The sequence below is a fragment of the Panthera tigris genome, chromosome D3 (assembly GCF_018350195.1).
Source record: "Panthera tigris isolate Pti1 chromosome D3, P.tigris_Pti1_mat1.1, whole genome shotgun sequence".
Taxonomy (NCBI): Eukaryota; Metazoa; Chordata; class Mammalia; order Carnivora; family Felidae; genus Panthera; species Panthera tigris.
Window position 1 is genome coordinate 53018683 of NC_056671.1, and position 18338 is coordinate 53037020.

The 18338-nt window shown below is 40.1% G+C and overlaps 1 protein-coding gene across 1 annotated transcript in view; it reads left to right on the forward strand.

The window, feature by feature from the left end:
• Nucleotides 1-5177: 5177 nt before the first annotated feature.
• Nucleotides 5178-18338, forward strand: part of DSG2 (desmoglein 2) — a 50013-nt gene continuing 36852 nt past the window's right edge. The window contains exon 1 of the mRNA XM_042962239.1: nucleotides 5178-5279. Coding sequence (XP_042818173.1) covers nucleotides 5241-5279 — 39 coding nt within the window. The 5' untranslated portion in view covers nucleotides 5178-5240. The remainder of the gene's footprint in view (nucleotides 5280-18338) is intronic.

The window sequence follows — 18338 nt, forward strand, 5'->3', positions numbered from 1 at the left end:
AAAAAATCTCTTAAGATGTCTTAAGTACTCTACTGAGACCCAAGTAGAGATAATTTGGGGGATTTTCTGCCAGGCCAAATACTATTTTGCAATTGTAGCATCCCCCACTAATTCTCCTCTGCCCTGTGAACGTTAACAATCTCCTTCAGCCATTTGGCTGAGGGGCTTTGCATCCAAGCGGCCAGTTCTCCTATATTGACTCACAAGGAGGAGCCTGTGGGGAAAAGCTCAGTTAGCACTGTGACTCACGCGCAGGCCTCTCTCTCTCATAAGGGTGTTGTCTGCAGCTATACTCTCGGGCTGACTACTGCTGCCCCACAGTGTGGTGACTGTTCATCAAGACATGCTGGCTCCTCTGGGCTAGACCACAGGGCTTGCAGGCTGCTAGACTTTGATTATTACTCTGTAAGTTCTAGCTCGGAAAGGCCATAAAGCTTTTTTCACCCTGTTATTAGAGGCCAGCCCCCACCCCAAGTAGAACAGTTCTCCTCTCTCACTGCCCAAGGTGGATGTGGCTCGTGATCCTTCAAACTGGAAAGTCCACGAAAATCTCAACATCCTGACTCTCTAGTGTCTGTGATGTCACTCATGGTTTGGCTTTTCTGGAAAATGACCATGGCTCCTTCCCCAGGATTAAGGGGAAAGACGATCCTCTCGCACTTCCCCATACGGAAAGTAATACCCTGTCTTCTCAACTGGCCCCTGAGCTCCTCCAACTTCACCCCGTGCCTCCCCTCCTGCCACACTCAACTCCATGTATATACTGACACTCACACCTCTTAACTATTAGCCAGGCCACTCTGCAACCCTAACTCACATCACCCTCTGCTATCCTTCCCCTGTTCTTGAGCTGCAGTGTGGTTGGGGAAAACACACATACACAAAAATAACACGTATGTGTGTGTGCCTGCAGTGTATGCATGTACACGACACACATACACAATCCCAGACCAACATTTTCTGACTAGATCCACCATTAATTCATCTACAGTAGATATTTCAAACGCCTTCCCTTATAATACTGTTTATTTATCATTAGTTCCTTCCAGCACATGAGCTTAGTTCAACAAATCAAATATTTGCTGGATACGAGAGGCTGGCCCCACTATGAATATGATATGGGCTCTGCTTTCTAAGTACTAACAACCTTGAGAAAGCAAAATGGGTGGAGTAGCAGACACAGATGAAATCACCATTAGCCACAATGTGATTGCTGCTTCAAAGGTTGTATGAATCATTCTAAATGGAACCACAGAGAATAAAGGGAAAGGTAACTAATTAGAGATGGAGAGTATGGAAAAAGGAGAATTGAGACTGACTCTCGGGTTCTTGGCTTGGGTGGCCAATTGACAAGGCATGTGAGAGGCATATGAGGAAGTTGTAAGCTTGAATTAAAGGGATTGCAGAAATCTTTTTTTGTCAGTATGTTAGTTTGACATCCCTACAAAATTATTATGGTACTTTGAGGTCCCCATGAAATATCCAAATGATAATATTCCCATGTTTGAAGCTTAGGAAAGAGAGCTGTAATGGGTTTGCACAAGGAGTGTGCCTACAGAATCATAGTACCAATTAAGAAAAACAGAAGCAAAGGAAAAAAACTCAAAAGGCATAAGCATTTAACAGGTAGGCAGACAATAAGAAATAGAGAAAGAAAATTAGGTTATTGTTTCTGCCTCATAAATCTATCTGCAGTTGTGTTTTCCTTCTCATTTCAAACTACTTGCTAGACTTTTCTAATTGGATATTGCTGTAATTATCTCAGTACAATTTTCACTGGAAAAAAAAAAAAGCTTTTACTTCTGACTTTCTTGTTTGTGTTAATGTGAGTAAAATAATGCTTTCTTCACAGAAATCTGAAGCCCCTGACTCTCCACCAACAAGCACTCAACTCTGTTTGAGTTTCTCTGTCCTGGCAGGGTCAATGTGTCCTTCACAATTATTCACCCTTTATGAACCTGCTCAGCACATCACCCCTACAGTCCCCACCTAAAGCATTCTCTAATATCATGGCACTCAGTGAGAATTAGGGATTCTCTTCCCTAGGTTTGCTTTATACCCTGCATATAGTTCTACCACTGCATTTATAATAGTTTGTAAGTTCTGCAGTTACATTATTTCCTAAGTACCTATTTTTGTTTCTTTGGATGAGGAAATACTTATTTATCTTTGCACTCCCAATAAAATGCAAATGAAATGTTTGTTGAACAGGGACAAACTAAATGTTGAATAAATGAAGGAATAAATGAGCGGAGCTAAGTCAGAAAACAGATTCCTTCTTTTACTGCCTTTTCCACATTAGGTAGCGGCATTTCACATTTTTTCTTGTATCTACATAGCTTTTATCTATAGACGCTCTATAAGTAAGCCTCCTGACCATAATGACCATTTTCTATGTTGTAACGGCCACATATTATGATTTAGAAATCAGAAATCACCCAATTTAGCTCTCATCTCTTTCACATTAATTCTGATACATATGCTCGTTGGGATTTTTAATGGATTTAAAGGGTCAGTCATCTATCAAACTATTTGCCAAGAACTGTCAACGTATAAAGTGTTCTTTGATGCTGAGAATGTGTTGGGGGTAAAGAGGTGGTGATAGTAGGAAAATGAGATGTTAATTTTTGTTTTTACAAAATTTTTGTGTTTGAGATAATAGTAAGAGATGATTCTAATAAACTAATCACTTAAAGCTTATTCTTCTCTGTGTGTATGTGTGAAGCAAAGTATTCTGGGAAACACAGCTCAGGTAGATATTTTGAATGTATCTAGATATAAGAGCTAACTATTTGCACAAAGTATAATTTGAACTGATGCATTATAAGTACATGTTTTAAGAAAAGTACATTTAATGTTCAACTAATTTAGGGGAAAATAAAAACCCCGTAAGTTAAGTCATTGACATCTTGTTAACACTCAATTTATTATAAAGCAATCAAGAGCTTTGTTAGTAATGGTATTTTTTCCTGTGTACAGAGATTTATGAAATAGATTTACTATCATGCCAGGAAAAGGAAGTCAGGAGCTAGAGAAGTGTTTCATCTGACTTGAAACAAGTTCCCTCAAGTCACTGAGTCATAAATTTCAGAACTTTTAAAGGGGAGCTAATTCAAGAACGACATACTATGGCACTGGATAGTGTATGTGTTGACACTCTCTCAAAGCCTTGGAATAAATGTCTTCTAGAAGAATACAATTCTGAAACTGACTTTGTCAGCCTCGGGGGGAGACCGAACAATCCAACAGAAATACAGTTTGCGGTAGCTATTTCTCATTCTGGAAGCTACAATTATCATCATTACTAAACAGAAAACAAACCCTTGATAATGGGGCATAAATACTTGCCTATAGGACTCAGGTACAAGAGTACTAATTTTAGGTAGGATTGATATATAGTCTTCAAGGATGATCTGTGAAAGTGTTTTGGTAAAGCCTGCCTTATTTATTTAGATTTCCCAGAGTGATGGGGAATGGGAATTATCACCAAGGTGCTACCACCCACGTCTAGCTCAAGACAAAGGAATGGAAACTAGGAGACATACTTCTCTCTTGACTCAACTATGCATCCAATGCTTAAGAGCCTCCCTGGTACTCAGCACTGTTCTAGGCACTGGAAACAGAGTGGAAACTAAGCAGACACTCTTCCTATATACTTAGTCCTCAACTAACTTAATCACTAACACTTAAGTAATGATATGAGAAAAGTCACTCAGCAGTTAAGCCCTAAACAAATAGAGGAGAACGTGGTTTCTCTCCACTCCAAGAGGGAGGGGTGCTTGGCAGCTAGGGAAGAAAGGGACTAAAGAGGACATGCCAACTTACTGGATCTGAAAAACTGGCAAGATCAGAGCTAGGGAGAGAGGGGTATAAAAAACTGGGAAAGGGACAAGAAGGAGGGCACTTTTGACTACAGAAGGAACTCTGCTATTTTGTTCACAGTGAATGCCAAACTTCTCTTTCTAGTAGGATGTCAACACTTTATACTTTTCTAGGCACCTCCACTACTCCAACATCAAAAGTTCACGTTTCGTAGAAGCTTCCTAACCTGGTGCTGATTCTAGTGCCTCCGTTTTTCAAGAAGAGTTCAACTTCACATTTATACCTGCAATAATAATTAGAGTTCTAACAACTACATTTATTGAACCCGATGTACTATAAACACCGCAGAAGGCTTCGCATGCATTTTCCGATTTAATCTTCACAACAGCCCTTTTGTGCTGGGTGTTGCTAATCCCATCTAACAGATCTGGAACTAAGACACAGAGAAGTTGTCCAGGTCACACCGCTAGGGGAGCAAGGATTCTGACCTCTAGTTATGCTTTGTGTAAGAGATTTTGTAAATCATATCAAAGAGTCCATCTTTTCCTTAACAACCCCTGGAGTTTTCTCCTAGCCGTTTCTGGTTAACAAAGAGTCAAAGAACTGTCCGTTTAGATCATCTGTGATTTTTTTGTGTCTCCTTTACCCAGATAAGCTGCAAACCTGCTGGAAGCAATGAAGAGGCCTTAGGGAGAGAGGCAAGAGGCCTTCACAGAGCCAGCCACCTACATCCTGCTCCAGAACCTCCTTTCCCAGAAGGCAGGCCGCAGGCACCCCGGCTGCAGTGGGGACGCGGATGTCCGCTGCAGTGGGGACGCGGATGCCCCCAGCACTGTCTTCTCTACTCCACCTGAGCTCCGGGCCCGCGCACATTCACAAAGTTCTGGACCCCTGGGCGGCCTCGGGTGGCCGGGCGCGCTCGCCCGGGGGCCGGCAGGTCTCGCTCCGAAGAGCCAGCTTTGCCCTAGGGCTGGCGCCGAGCGGCTCACGCTGCTCAGGCCGAGTCCCGCCGGGTGGCCCAGAGCCTCCGTTGTCCCGGCCACTCTCCCGAGAGGAGGGGACGTGAAGGAGAGGACGGCGGGGCGGGGCCTGCCACCCAAAGTCCCCAGCCCAGGGACGTCACGGTCCCAGGTGCGTGTGCGACGAGGGGCGGGAGTCCACCGCGCGCCTCCCTCCTCCGAGGAATCCCCACCTCAGCGCCCACGACTCCGGCGGGCTCCCGGTTCCATTTTTTCACGGCGGCCGCACCTGGCACCGCGCCCCGGGGCAGGGCGGCGCGGCGGTCGTGGAGAACGACTGTCGGAGCGGGGGCTCCGGGGCGGAGCCGGGGTCGCGCCTGCGGGGACGCGGGGGAGCCGGCGGCGCCGAGCGAGACGAGCCGCCCCAGGCGAGGGCGCGGCGGCGGCGGCGCAGACGCGATGGCGCGGAGCGCGGAGGGCGCCGCGCTGCTTCTTCTGGTGAGTGCGGGTAGCGGGGACGCGGAGCCCCGGGCGAGGGCGAGGGCGAGGGCGCGGGCGGGCAACTTGCCCGCCTCCGCCTGGGCAGAGCCCGGAGCCCTGCGCTCCCTCTTTGTGTCCGGAGGGTGGCAAAGGGCCGGGCAAGCTGCGGCGAGCTTGGACCTCGAGGCTTCGGGAAAACCAACCGCGACTCCGCGTTCGTGTGCGGACCTGTCTGAAGTTCTGCTCCACCGGCCGCCACGCTCCGGCCCCAGCGCCTTCCCGGGCTGTGATCTGTGGGTGTAGCGGGCCAGGAGGCGGGAGCGGCTTTCCTGGAGATCGGGGCTTTGTTTGTAGTCTTCTCCCTCCGACGGGCAACATGGAGGCAGGAGCCGGGCCTCCTTCCAGGAGGTTCGCGATGTTCTCCCCGGTCCCCGGGGCTGCCGCCTCGCGTCCGCCTCAGTGAACCGGCCACACCGGGGAAACACCTGTATTCTTAGACGGCAGCGAAGGGCTACAAATAGGGTTTTCAGAAACCGCATTTTACTATTTAATTTTTGTTTGGTAAAGCCACGGTACCGTTAAAATCACCCACACACAGGTTTAACATCAAGTTCACAAAGTTGGTGTTTTAAAGCAATGTCCTGGTGTTAAAAACAAGAAACATATGTAATGGTAAGATTTTTTTTTTTCCTTTTTAAAATGTGATAGAAAATCGAAGTGCAGGGCCACAGTCCAACTGACTTTTTGGAAGTTACGAGAGAAAAGGTCTTGAACCACTGGAAAATACTGTTCGGTCTCTGGAGCTCCGTTTCTTATGCTTGGTTTCTGTGCTCACATTGGATTTTAAATATATTTGTTTTCTGTTTGTTAAAGGAATTGCACATGATTAAGAAATGTGCCTGGCTTAGGGGGTTTTGCTAAATGAGATCTGATAAAGTGACAGTTCTCCTAAGTGTGGGTTCATTTTCCTGAGACTTAAAATATATGTTCAGAGAGATGAGATATAAAATCATACTCAGTTTTCTTATATAATGGTTAACAATTTTTATAAACCACACAAGCTCATTCATTATATTAAAAGTTCTAATTTCCAAAAGATTACCTTCTCTATTCCAGAATTGCAGTGGGGGAGGGGGAAAATATGTATTTATTTTTATATTAATATATTTATATATTGTTAATACTAGTTGATTATATTGATAGGTATTTTTTTCCTGTTTTGTGTGTGTATGTGTATATCACAGGGAAAAACACATGACTAATCCAATCTAGGGATTTCAGTGAACCCTCTCTTGGAATTATATGATAATTAAAACCTCTGGCACACCACTTTGTTTTCTCACTCTATTTACCCATTGCGTATTGTCGAAGTCATTGAGGTAATTTTCAGCTCAAGCTCATGTTGTTAATAAAACTTCTCTGCGGTAATTTAGGATTTTCTTTTTGGCCTCCAGAATAATAGAGCAACTAATACCCTCATTGTGACACCTCCTGGCTAAGGAGAATACCAAGCTAATATAGCACCTGGCTTACTCTGAGGGTTAAATATTAAATTCCTTTCACGTAGGAAAAGAAATTGCCTTTATCCTCAGATGGTATAACGGGCAGGCCAATTGAAGTACATTTATGGAGAAATAGGTAATAATTTACACATATTTTCTATGTTAGCAATCCAGTATTTTTACTCTCTTAGCCAATAGCCGAGTTCTTTATAAAGGGATTGTAATTAACTGAACTGGAACAGATTTTGGGGTATTCTTTGTATTTTCTATTATACTTTTTGTGATATAAATTTGAGTATTTCTTTTTGGTCAGTGGGCAGTGGACAGTTCAGCATTTTGCCCCCCAGGGTGTTTGAAATTCAAAGTGTCCTCTTTCGTAGAATGGAAAGCAATCATCTGCCAACTTCCTCAAGGAGTTCTTGAGGAAATGGGCCTTTCATAGAAGGGAATATAAATTGTATTCTGTATGGGTCAGAGTTCAGTTGCAGTGCTGATAACAATTCATTGTAGCCAGTTAAAGCAAGAAGGGATTTATTTCAGGGCATTAAGTTGATTGCATAAGTATAGGAAGGACTGAGGAAGGGGACTTCATTTTGAGTTGTCAGTAACGACTTCAAAGCCACACAGCCAAACCCAACCACTTAGGGAGCTGGTACCTTTCCTGTGATCAGAAACCAGCACTGCCACCCCCACAGTGTGTAAATTGCCAAGATCTAGATGCTACTTTTGCTGCCAAGTCCAGAGCAGTGCCACATTTACTAGGATGCATGCCAGCTAAATGTACCAGGACCCTACCTCTTGACACCCATTACTCTAGTGATAGACACTAGAGCAGTAATAAGATGGCTGCAGAAACCCAACTACAGCCATATCTCGGCTTGCCAGCAAGCAGAGAATACACATAGCTTCTACCTCCTTCTTTCAGATCTCATGTAAATGCTCACTGATTGAACCTAAATCATGTTTAGAACTTCAGCTGCAAGGGAGTCTATGACACGTGGTCGTTAGCTTTCCTCTGCAGTTCAGGGAGACACATCAGAAGGGTGATAGTGAGTGGCACCCACACAACTATCACATAGTCATTTGAGGCCAACTCTATCAAAATGGAAAGCAGAAATAATTTGCGAATAAAACCAATCTCTCCTCTTCAAGGGTTTTTTTTGTTTGTTTGTTTTGTTTTTTGTTTTTTGTTTTTTTTACCTGGGATCCACCAACTACCAAATACTCCAAAGGTGGAATTCAGAGGGTCCTTAGACATGGCTGGGAATAAATTACATATCTGTTTTTACTAATCTCTATCTGAATTTAGCATTTTTTTAAAATTATGAGTGTAAGAAAGACACTGCCTTAGAATTAGTGGTACATGGATGTGTGGGTGGCTTAGCCAGTTGGGAGTCCGACTTCAGCTCAGGTCATGATCTCACAGCTTCTGAGTTCGAGCTCCGCATCAGGCTCTGTGCTGACAGCTTAGAGTCTGGAGCCTGCTTCGGATTCTGGGTCTTCCTCTCTCTCTGCCCTCCCCTGCTCATGCTCTGTCTCTCTCTCTTTCAAAAATAAACATTAAAAAAAAAGTTTTGTTAATAATCCCTTTGATTTACAAAAAAAATAATAATAATTAGCAGTACCTGTGTCTTTGTCACAATAGAATTCATAAATATTGTCACATCATACTAGTTATCTGAAAGTACCCTTTATTCTCATCACTAATAAACTTTCTTTTAGATCTAATTATTAATGTGTTGATAATGCAGTGCATGATATCACTGTACCACAGATTGGTGTTTCTTAAACACTTAAACACTTAAACTTCTTAAATTTTGACAACTATTTCAATATACGGGATTCATTCATAATCCAATGCTTTTTATTATGTAAATTTAAAAATAGTATTAGGAGAAAGGGCCATAGACTTCACCAGGCTGCTAAAGAGGGCACTTGGGGGAGAGATTTTCCAGTGGCTGCCTCAATTTTGCCTTTGACTAAGTAAGCTTAGTTTTTAAAAATCAAACAACATTTTAAGGATTCCGTGATTGCAAATTGTGTTAGGAACAGTTATATTTACTGGTGTATTAGCTTGTTAGGGTTGCTATAACAAAGTACCAAAAATTGGGTGGTTTCAAACAGAAATTTATCTCACAGTTCTAGATGTTACAAGTCCGAAATCAAGGGCTACATTCCCTCTTAAATCTGTAGGTTTCCTTCCTTGTCTTTTCCTGGTGTTTGGTGGTTCGCCCACAATCTCTAGCTTTCCTGGCCTCTTAGATACATTGCTTCTATCCTCCATCTTCACTTAACATCCTTCCTATGTCTTTTCCTATCATCTTACTCTACACACGTCTGAGTCTACGTCCAAATTTCCCCTTTTTATAAATACACTGATCGTGTTGGATTAGGGCTCACATTAATGACCTCAGCTGGGTTAAATCTGCAAAGACCCTGTTCCAAATAAGGTCACATTATGAGATATTAGGGGTTAGGACTTCACCATATGTTCTTTTAAGAGATATATAGTTCAATATGTAACAAGTAAGTTCAACTATCTATAAATTATAAAAATTGCCATTATGCTTAACGTTTTAATGTACGACTGGATAACAGAATTTAGAGTAAATTCAAGTATAATTTAGATGATACGTATTGAAGCCTGTAAGAGTAATCAGTTACATCCAGGGATTTTAGAAACATATGATTTCACATTTGTTTTTGTTCCTAAAAATTAAAAAGTTATGGAAAAATGTCAGCTCTTAACAAAAAATTCTTTAATACTGAACTTAGAGGGAATTATGATTTTAAAAAAAGTGTGAGCATTCATTTGGGCTAAATTCTTCCCAATCATTAGACCTGATGAACTAAATTAAAATCCCTAAGGCTGAGGTCCAGAAATATGTATTGATAGAAACTTTACAGTTAATCTAATTATCAGACATATAAAAGAGTAAGAATTACTGCTCTCAATTTTGCAAAATAGTTTATTCATGGATGAAGCATGCCCATATTTATATGGAAAAAATTATACATTGAACAGCAATTGGTATTTTTTAAACTGCCAAATTGTAGTAAAAATCAGAAGCCTTAATTGAAATCATAAGTGAGCTTTAGATCAATTTGAGCATGTCTTAGTCACAGCTTTTTTCCCCCTGTTTTTCAAAGTGCCACAAATTTTAATAGTTGAATAACACTTTTCAAACATATATGATGAGAGATTGTTTTCTCAGTTAAGTTTATCTTAAAGTATCAAATGTATACCACATATGACATTGTACTATTTTTGTTTATTTCAAATTATAAAGATTTAAAAATTATTTAATTTAAATTATTTTATTTAAATTATTTAAAAATTATTAAGATTTTTATTATATGCAAAGCTTAGGGATTAGAGTCAAGGAATCTAGAACACCAGTATTTATACCATAGTCTAATGGTAATATGGTAATACTCACAAGAAAAGAAACTATGTAGAAACTAACCAAGGTGTTTAGTGACACCTTGCTTGATTTTAAACAACATACCTGACATTGGGAGACCATGAAAAAACCAGACATGTTCTGTCATCATGGTGTTTATGGTCTAGTAAATAAGTAAATGGCTAATTTCCAATTGGGTTATAGTAAGAAGAGCAATGATAAAAAGAATAGACACTACTATGGAGCTTACAGAAGGAGCTCCAGCACTGACCATCCCAGCCAAGATCTGAGAATAATTATAAATTAATGAAATCTGAAGAGAAGAAGGGGGAAGAATGTTCCAGGTAGAGAAAAGAGCATTTGCAAAGGCCTGAAGACAAGGGCACGTGCTTGGAAGAAATGAAAGAGTTCATTGTAGCTGGAATGTAAGGCAAAACACCATACAGAAAGATGAGTGCAGCCTTCCTGATACCAAGAGAAGCCACAAAAGACTAATTAACAAGTAAGCATTTTTAGGGAGGTGTTCAAATTATTAAGAAATTAAAAAGATGAATTTTGGTTGAGTCGGTCAGGAAAGGGTCAAGAAAGAAGAGAGAGTTGTTGGCCAATTGGGAACAATTTTGCCTCTTTTTTTTTTTCAAAAGAGATTTTTCCAAAATTTAGGATGTTGTAACCAAAGACAGGCAGAAAAGCCCATACAGTACAATGGAGGGAGGGTGCAGCCCAGTAGGAGGATTGTTTTGGGAGCAAGTGTTCTCAAGGAAATATTGGGGGACTAAGATTTGAAAGGGGCATTTTGGTTGTCATAAGGCCCAAGATGCTACTGGTAGTTAATACTTCCAATCCAGGGATGCTAAGCCTCCAGCATTCTTCAGAACCTTCAAGAAGAATTTAGCTACTCATGAATACCTATAGCACTCCCACTGAGAAATGGTGATAGACAAATAGTGAGAGATTCTATTCAGGAATTCATCTCATCTCTGTTCTCTTTTGAAAATGCAAATATCAGGACAACTGGGTTGCTCAATCACTTGAGCGTCCAACTCTTGGCTTTGGCTCAGGTCATGATCCCTGGTTTGTGGGATCTAGCCCTGTATCTGCCTCCATGCTAAGCATGGAGCCTGCTTGGAATTCTCTCTTTCCCTCTGCCCCTCTCCCCCACTAGCACTCTCTCTCTCTCTAAAATAAAAGAAAAAAAAAACAAGAAAATGCAAATATCTCTGGTTAATTGAAACTTGATACATTCATTCATTCAGCAAATATTTCTGAGCATCTACTCTATGCCAAACACATCTATGTCTCACATCAAAGTCACACCTGCATGGCAGTTATTTTCATCAGCTAAGCAGGTGCTGCCTGGCTGAATGGAGAATAAGAGGGCAAATTTGGGTGGAAATGAGATGAGAAGAGAGTTCAGATATCCGCTCTTCTAAAGTACCTCCATCCCATTACTCTTTCATGTTCCCCACAATGCAAACTAAAAAAATAGAATAAAATTAGGAGGAGGGTTCAGATGGCAATGTAGAAAAATCCTGATCTCACCTCTTCCCACAGACACAATAAATCCACAACTATATATGGAATAATTCCCTGTGAAGGGGACCTAGAAATTGGGTCAACAGAGCCTCCACAGCAGGGACAGCAACAAGGTAGGTAGAAGAGGACAACAGTAGTAGATATGGTTGCATATCTACAATGATTAGTTAAGGAATGCACAAAATAATAAGACATATAAATATCACATCAAAACCATAAAGCATGAGGTGGGGGGCAGAAATGTAGTCCTTTTAGAAAGCATTCAAACTTAAGTGACCACCAACTTAAAATAGATGGCTATGTACATAGGTTGTTATATATGAACCTCATAGTAACCACAGCCAAAAACCTATAATAGATACACAAATAAAGTGAAAGGATTCCAAACAGCACCAAAGAAAGTCACAAATCATAAGAGAAGAAGAAAAGAACAGAGAACTACAGAAACAACCAGAAAACAATGAACAAAATGGCAATAAATACATACCTATCAATAATTAATTTAAATGTAAATGGGCTACCTGCTTCAATCCAAAGACACAGAGTGGCTAAATGGGTAAAAAACATTCAGACCCATCTATATGCTGCCTACAAGAAACTCACTTCATATCTAAATACATACACAGACTGAAAGTGAAGATGTAGAAAAATATTCCATATACATGGAAACAGAAAGCAATCGGGGGGTAGCAATACTTAGACAAAATAGACTTCAAAACAAAGGCTGTAACAAGAGATAAAGAAGGGGATCACATAATGATAAAGGGGTCAATTCAACAAAAAGATACACCACTTGTAAATATGTATGCATACAACACAGGAGCACCTAAATACATAAAGCAAATATTGACAGACACAGAGGGAGAAATTGGTGGTAAAACAGTAACAGTAGAGGACTTTAACACCTCACTTACATCAATGGATAGATCATCTAGAACCAAAATTAAGAAGGAAACATTGACTTTGAATGACACAATAGACCAAATGGACTTAATAGATTATTACAGAATGTTTTCATCCAAAAACAGAAGAATACACATTCTTCTCCAGTGCACGTGGAACTCAATAAATTTAAGATTGAAATCATATTAAGCATTTTTTCTGACCACAATGGTCTGAAACTAGAAATCAACTGCAAGAAGAAATCTGGAAAAAACACAAACACATTAAGATTAAAACATGTTACTAAACATCTGTTGGGCCAATGAAGAAATCAAAGAGGAAAGGGGTGCCTGGATGGCTCTGTCAGTTGAGTAGCTGACTCTTGATGTTAGCTTAGGTCATGATCCCAGGTCATGGGATCAAGCCCTGCATCGGGCTCCACACTGATCATGGAGCCTGCTTGGGATTCTCTCTCTCCCTCTGCCCCTTTCCCCTGCTCGTGCACTCTCTCTCTTTAAAAAAAAAAAAAAAAGAGAGAGAGAAAGAAAGAAAGAAAGAAAGAAAGAAAGAAAGAAAGAAAGAAAAAATTAAAAAGTACTTTGAGAGAAACAAAAATGAAAACACAATGTTCCAAAAGTCTATGGGATATAGCAAAAGCAGCTTTAAGAGGGAATCTTATAATAATACAGGCCCACCTCAAGAAACGAGAAATTTCAAATAGATAATTTAACCTTTCACCTGAAGGAACTAGAAAAAAAATAAAGCCTGAAGTTAGTAGAAGGAAGGAAGTAATAAAGATCAGAGCAGAAACATCTTAAATAGAAAAGAAACTACGAGCTGGTTTTTTTGTTTTTTTTTTTTTTTTATTTTTTTTTTTTCAACGTTTTTTATTTATTTTTGGGACAGAGAGAGACAGAGCATGAACGGGGGAGGGGCAGAGAGAGAGGGAGACACAGAATCGGAAACAGGCTCCAGGCTCCGAGCCATCAGCCCAGAGCCTGACGCGGGGCTCGAACTCACGGACCGCGAGATCGTGACCTGGCTGAAGTCGGACGCTTAACCGACTGCGCCACCCAGGCGCCCCCGAGCTGGTTTTTTAAAAGGTAAAATTGATAAACTTTCAGCCAGACTCATCAAGAAAAATATCAGAGCCTAAATAAATAAAATCAGAAATGAGAAGTTAAAACCAATACCACAGAAATACAAATGATCATGAGACTGCTATGAACAATTTACATACCAACAAATTGGCAGCAAGGAAGAAATGGTTAAATTCCTGGAAATATACAGTCATCCAAGACTGATCATGTAAATTGGTACAGCCACTATAGAAAACAGTATGGAGGTTCCTCAAAAAATTAAAAATAGAATTACCGTATGACCCAACAATTCCTCTTCTAGGTATTTCTCCGAAGAAAATGAAAACACTAACTGAAAAATACACATGTGCCCATATGTTCATTGCAGGCCAACACATGGAATTTGCCTAAATGTCCCATCGATAAATGGATGTGATACACACACACACACACACACACACACACACACACACATACACATACACACACACACACACACACATATATCAACTGACCCACTGCATCCCTTGCAGTGCCCTACTTTTTTGTCTAGTATCTTTCCTCCCTACTCAAAAGGTTTCCCCAAGATCTAAGCTTAACAGGTTTACAAACTGCGCTCTGAGAATTGCATCCTTCTAGCCATTCAGATTTTCAGGATCCTCTCACCCCTTCCCGTATCCTCCATGTATGAAGCATTGTCACGGATTAGCTGTGTCCTAATGAAGACCTGCCTTCTCTTGGGGCACCTGGTTGGCTCAGTCGGTTGAGTGTCCAACTTTGGCTCAGGTCATGACCTCATGGTTTGTGAGTTCAAGCCCCTCATCAGGCTCTGTGTTGACAGCTCAGAGCCTGGAGCCTGCTTCGGATTCTGTCTCCCTCTCTCTCTGCCCCTCCCCTGCTCATGCTGTCTCTCTTTCTCAAAAATAAATAAACATTAAAAATAAATACTTGCCTTCACCCATCCATCCTTGTGCCATTCCTCTATGCTGTTCCTCATTTTATCTCCTCTGGCTTATTACTCTAATGTTCAAAGTGTCACCTGCCTTTCATCTTCCACAGTACTGCCAGAAAACCTCTGCAGCTCTAGTGTTAGAGTATCCCTAATCAGAAGTTGTCGATGACTCCCACTTATAAGATCAGTGAAGAATTTTAGCACAACTTTTTGTCTTTATTTTCTACGTACCACTGTAACACAGTCTAGGTGCCAAACTGCCAAACTTCTTGTTCTTTGCCCTCCATCTCCATGTAGTGGCACATGCTGCCTTTGAATGGATCGTTTCCATCCTCCCGCAATCTGCACAGATTCTGCTCCCTCTCAAGGCCAAGCCCACTGCCACCTCCTTTCCTAAACCTCTCCTGATTCCCCTAGCAGAAAGTGGTTTCTGCATTTCCCCAGAACTGTTTTTGCAGTTGTCATTTGCACAATTAACTTTTTCTACCCTATGTTATAGTTATTTATATATTCTTTATCTCTCCTACTACACTGTGAGTTTCAGAGCAGAATCTAAATGTCATTTGTCTATACACTAGCTAATTGTCTGGGACACAGAAGTAGTCTTTAAAAACCCAAGAGTTGGGGCATCTGGGTGGTTCAGTCGATTAAGCATCAGGCTCTTGACTTCAGCTCAGGTTATGATCTCACGGTTGGTGAGTCTGAGTCCCACATTAGGCTTAATGCTGATAAATGTGGAACCCACTTGGGATTCTCTCTCTCTACGTCTCTTCCCCTCCCAACTCATGCTCTCTTTCTCTCTCAAAATAAATAAAGTTAAAAAAAAAAAGAGTCAAAGCATCTTTCTATGTTTGGGAAAGCTGGAATAATAATGTGAATTTCCTTTGTTTAAAAAATATATTTACTGGGGCACCTGGATGGTTCAGTTGGTTAAGTATCCAACTTTGGCTCAGGTCATGATCTGGCAGTTCATGGGTTCAAGCCATGCATTGGGCTCTGTGCTGACAGCTCAGAGCTCAGAACCTGGAGGCTTTTTTGGATTCTGTGTTTCCCTCTGTCTCTGCCCTCACCCCCTGTTTCTCTCTCTCTCTCTCTCTCTCTCTCAAAAATAAATAAGCATTAAAAAAATTTTTTTAAACATATTTACTGTCCAATTAGTCATCAGTCTGACCTGAACTTCCAGATTATTGATTTAGTTTCATTACAAATTAGAATTTTTCTACAAAGGAAAGAAAAGAGACAAAAAATGTAAATTAAGATTTGCCTAATTTCACAGATAATAGTCCTGCAAAAAGATTCATACAACTTTCTAAAGCCCTTGATTTTCACAGTTTTTAATTTTGCCTTCACTTATTTGAGGCCAATTGAAAATGCCTGTTTTCCAGTTTGAACCTTGGAGTACAGTTGCCTTACTGACAGACCAGTGCCATCTAATGGTGAAGAGGGACAGTCTGAAGCTCTTGATTTTCTTAAACTTCGGGGGATGGAAATCTGGTTTCTTCATTTTTTTAGTGTAATTTTCAGCAATATATTACAGCAAAAAGGTGGAAACAGCATCATTTTTGTCTATCAAATTATGTGAGATAATTTATATAGATTTACTAAGATTTTTCCTGATTCCAAAAGCATTCATAGCAGTTATAGAAAACAAATAACGATAAAATGGTAAAATATTTCAAAAATAATAAATGCTCAAGATCAGCAAAACTTAAACTAAAAAAGATGTAAAAGAGGAGGAAACACTATTTAAAGTAATCCTGTTATATTGATTGCTACTTCTAAAATGAAAAATCTTCTTGTGATAGAAATCACTCAGTTCCTATATTTCCTAGTTTAGAATCTATCGTTTCACACATCTTTGTAGTTGAGGATTTATTATCCAGTCAACGAATTATCCAGGCTCATTCTTCCCTTTCCTTTGCTACTCTGGTTTTATACAATGGTTTTCAAAAGTGTGATCAGACCTGAAGCATCAACATAACCAGGAAACTACAGATTCTTATGCCCCTTGATTCACAGACTGATAACTGGAAATTCTCTGCTGGAACCTGGCAGTCTGTGTTTTAACAAGGTGATTCTGATGCCACTCAAGCTTGAGAACCACTGCTAACATCCCTATTAGAAAATAATTGGGAAGAAAAAAGATTAAATATTTTAAAAGCTTACATTTAATTACTTGTTAGCAACTCTGATTTAAAAAAAAAATGTTTTAAGGACCAAATAAAATAACATGGACTTTTCTGGACCTTCAGTTTAAATGTCTATATCCAGGAAGATATAGGAGCGGTCTATGATGACACAAAACTCAACTTGAAGTAAGAATTCGCAATGTGACCTAACAACTCAAGGGTAGCACAGCATTACCAAATCCACATTTTAAAATTTTGGGGGGCAGTTAATAATTCCAAAGAAAATATCTTCTTCTTTAAAGCTTCTTTAAAGTCATCAATATGACTCACTCAAAGCCCTATTTGTTACATTAAGATTAGCCCAAACATTATAAGAGCAGGTGAAAGGTTATGACAAATCATATAATTTATTACATTCAGTCTTAAAGTATGTAGTTTTACTATCTAAAATTCAAGCTCAGAATTGAAACATTAAAGTTAAAAATACTGCTTTTCTTGGCTATTGAGGTTTTTTTTAAGTACCAACTGTGAAAACAAATATAAGTGTATATATAAATTCAGTTTTTTTGTTTTTTTACATTTTTTTAATGTTTATATTTGAGAGAGTGCAGGTGGGGGAGGGGCAGAGAGAGACAGAGACAGAATCTGAAGCAGACTCCAGGCTCTAAGCTGTCAGCACAGAGAACAATGCAAGGCCCAAACCCATGAGCCATGAAATCATGACCTGGGCAAAAGTCGGATGCTTAACTGACTGAGCCACCCAGGTCCCCCGTGATTAGTTTTTTTAATAAAGCTACTCTAGGAATTGTCTTTAATGTATGGGTCACATATAAGTTGAATAAAATATTATAGACATTTTTAAGTTGGTATTTTCTAAATGAATTATAATGTTTAGCCATAAAAAAAAGACATTTTGTAAAAACTACGTCCCCTCCCTCAAGAAAAAAAAAAATTAAGCAAGATTAAGAGAAAGAGTATAGTAGGTGAAATTCTAACATAAATCTGACCCTATCAGGTTGATCAGAGTAGCTCACCAAAATTACTGCTCCACTCTTACTGCACTGGGTCACTTGAACCTAAGTTTATGTCATTACGGAGGTCCTGCCACGACCTTCTTGGGGCTAGTCCAGCTCTGTCTATACAAATAGAAAAATCAGGATATGAGATCATGGAAATAAACAAGTGGCATCCATGGCCCTAATGTCATTTTATTTCTATTAGATTATTTTCGCCAAAGCTGACAAAGCTTAGGAATGGATTGGGGATAAACCAAGGATCCTTGGGAGCAGTTTCTGGTTTTGCCTTCCACACAGTAAAATGGAGAAACAAAAAATTTTAACACTTTCTTCTTCTTTGAAAGGGGGGGTGAGAATGGAGAATAACACAGGTGTTTCTGTGATTATCCAGGGGATGGACATGAGTTTGACTAACTGACAACAACAGGTACATGCTAGATCATCTCTGTTTGAGTCCTTAAGATTGTCTATTGACCACACTACTGACTTGCCAGAATAGAAATAAGCCATTAGAATAGAATGCCTCAAGTTTGGAATGGTGTTTAAACTACTTTGTATCCCTCTACATTTATCTCTC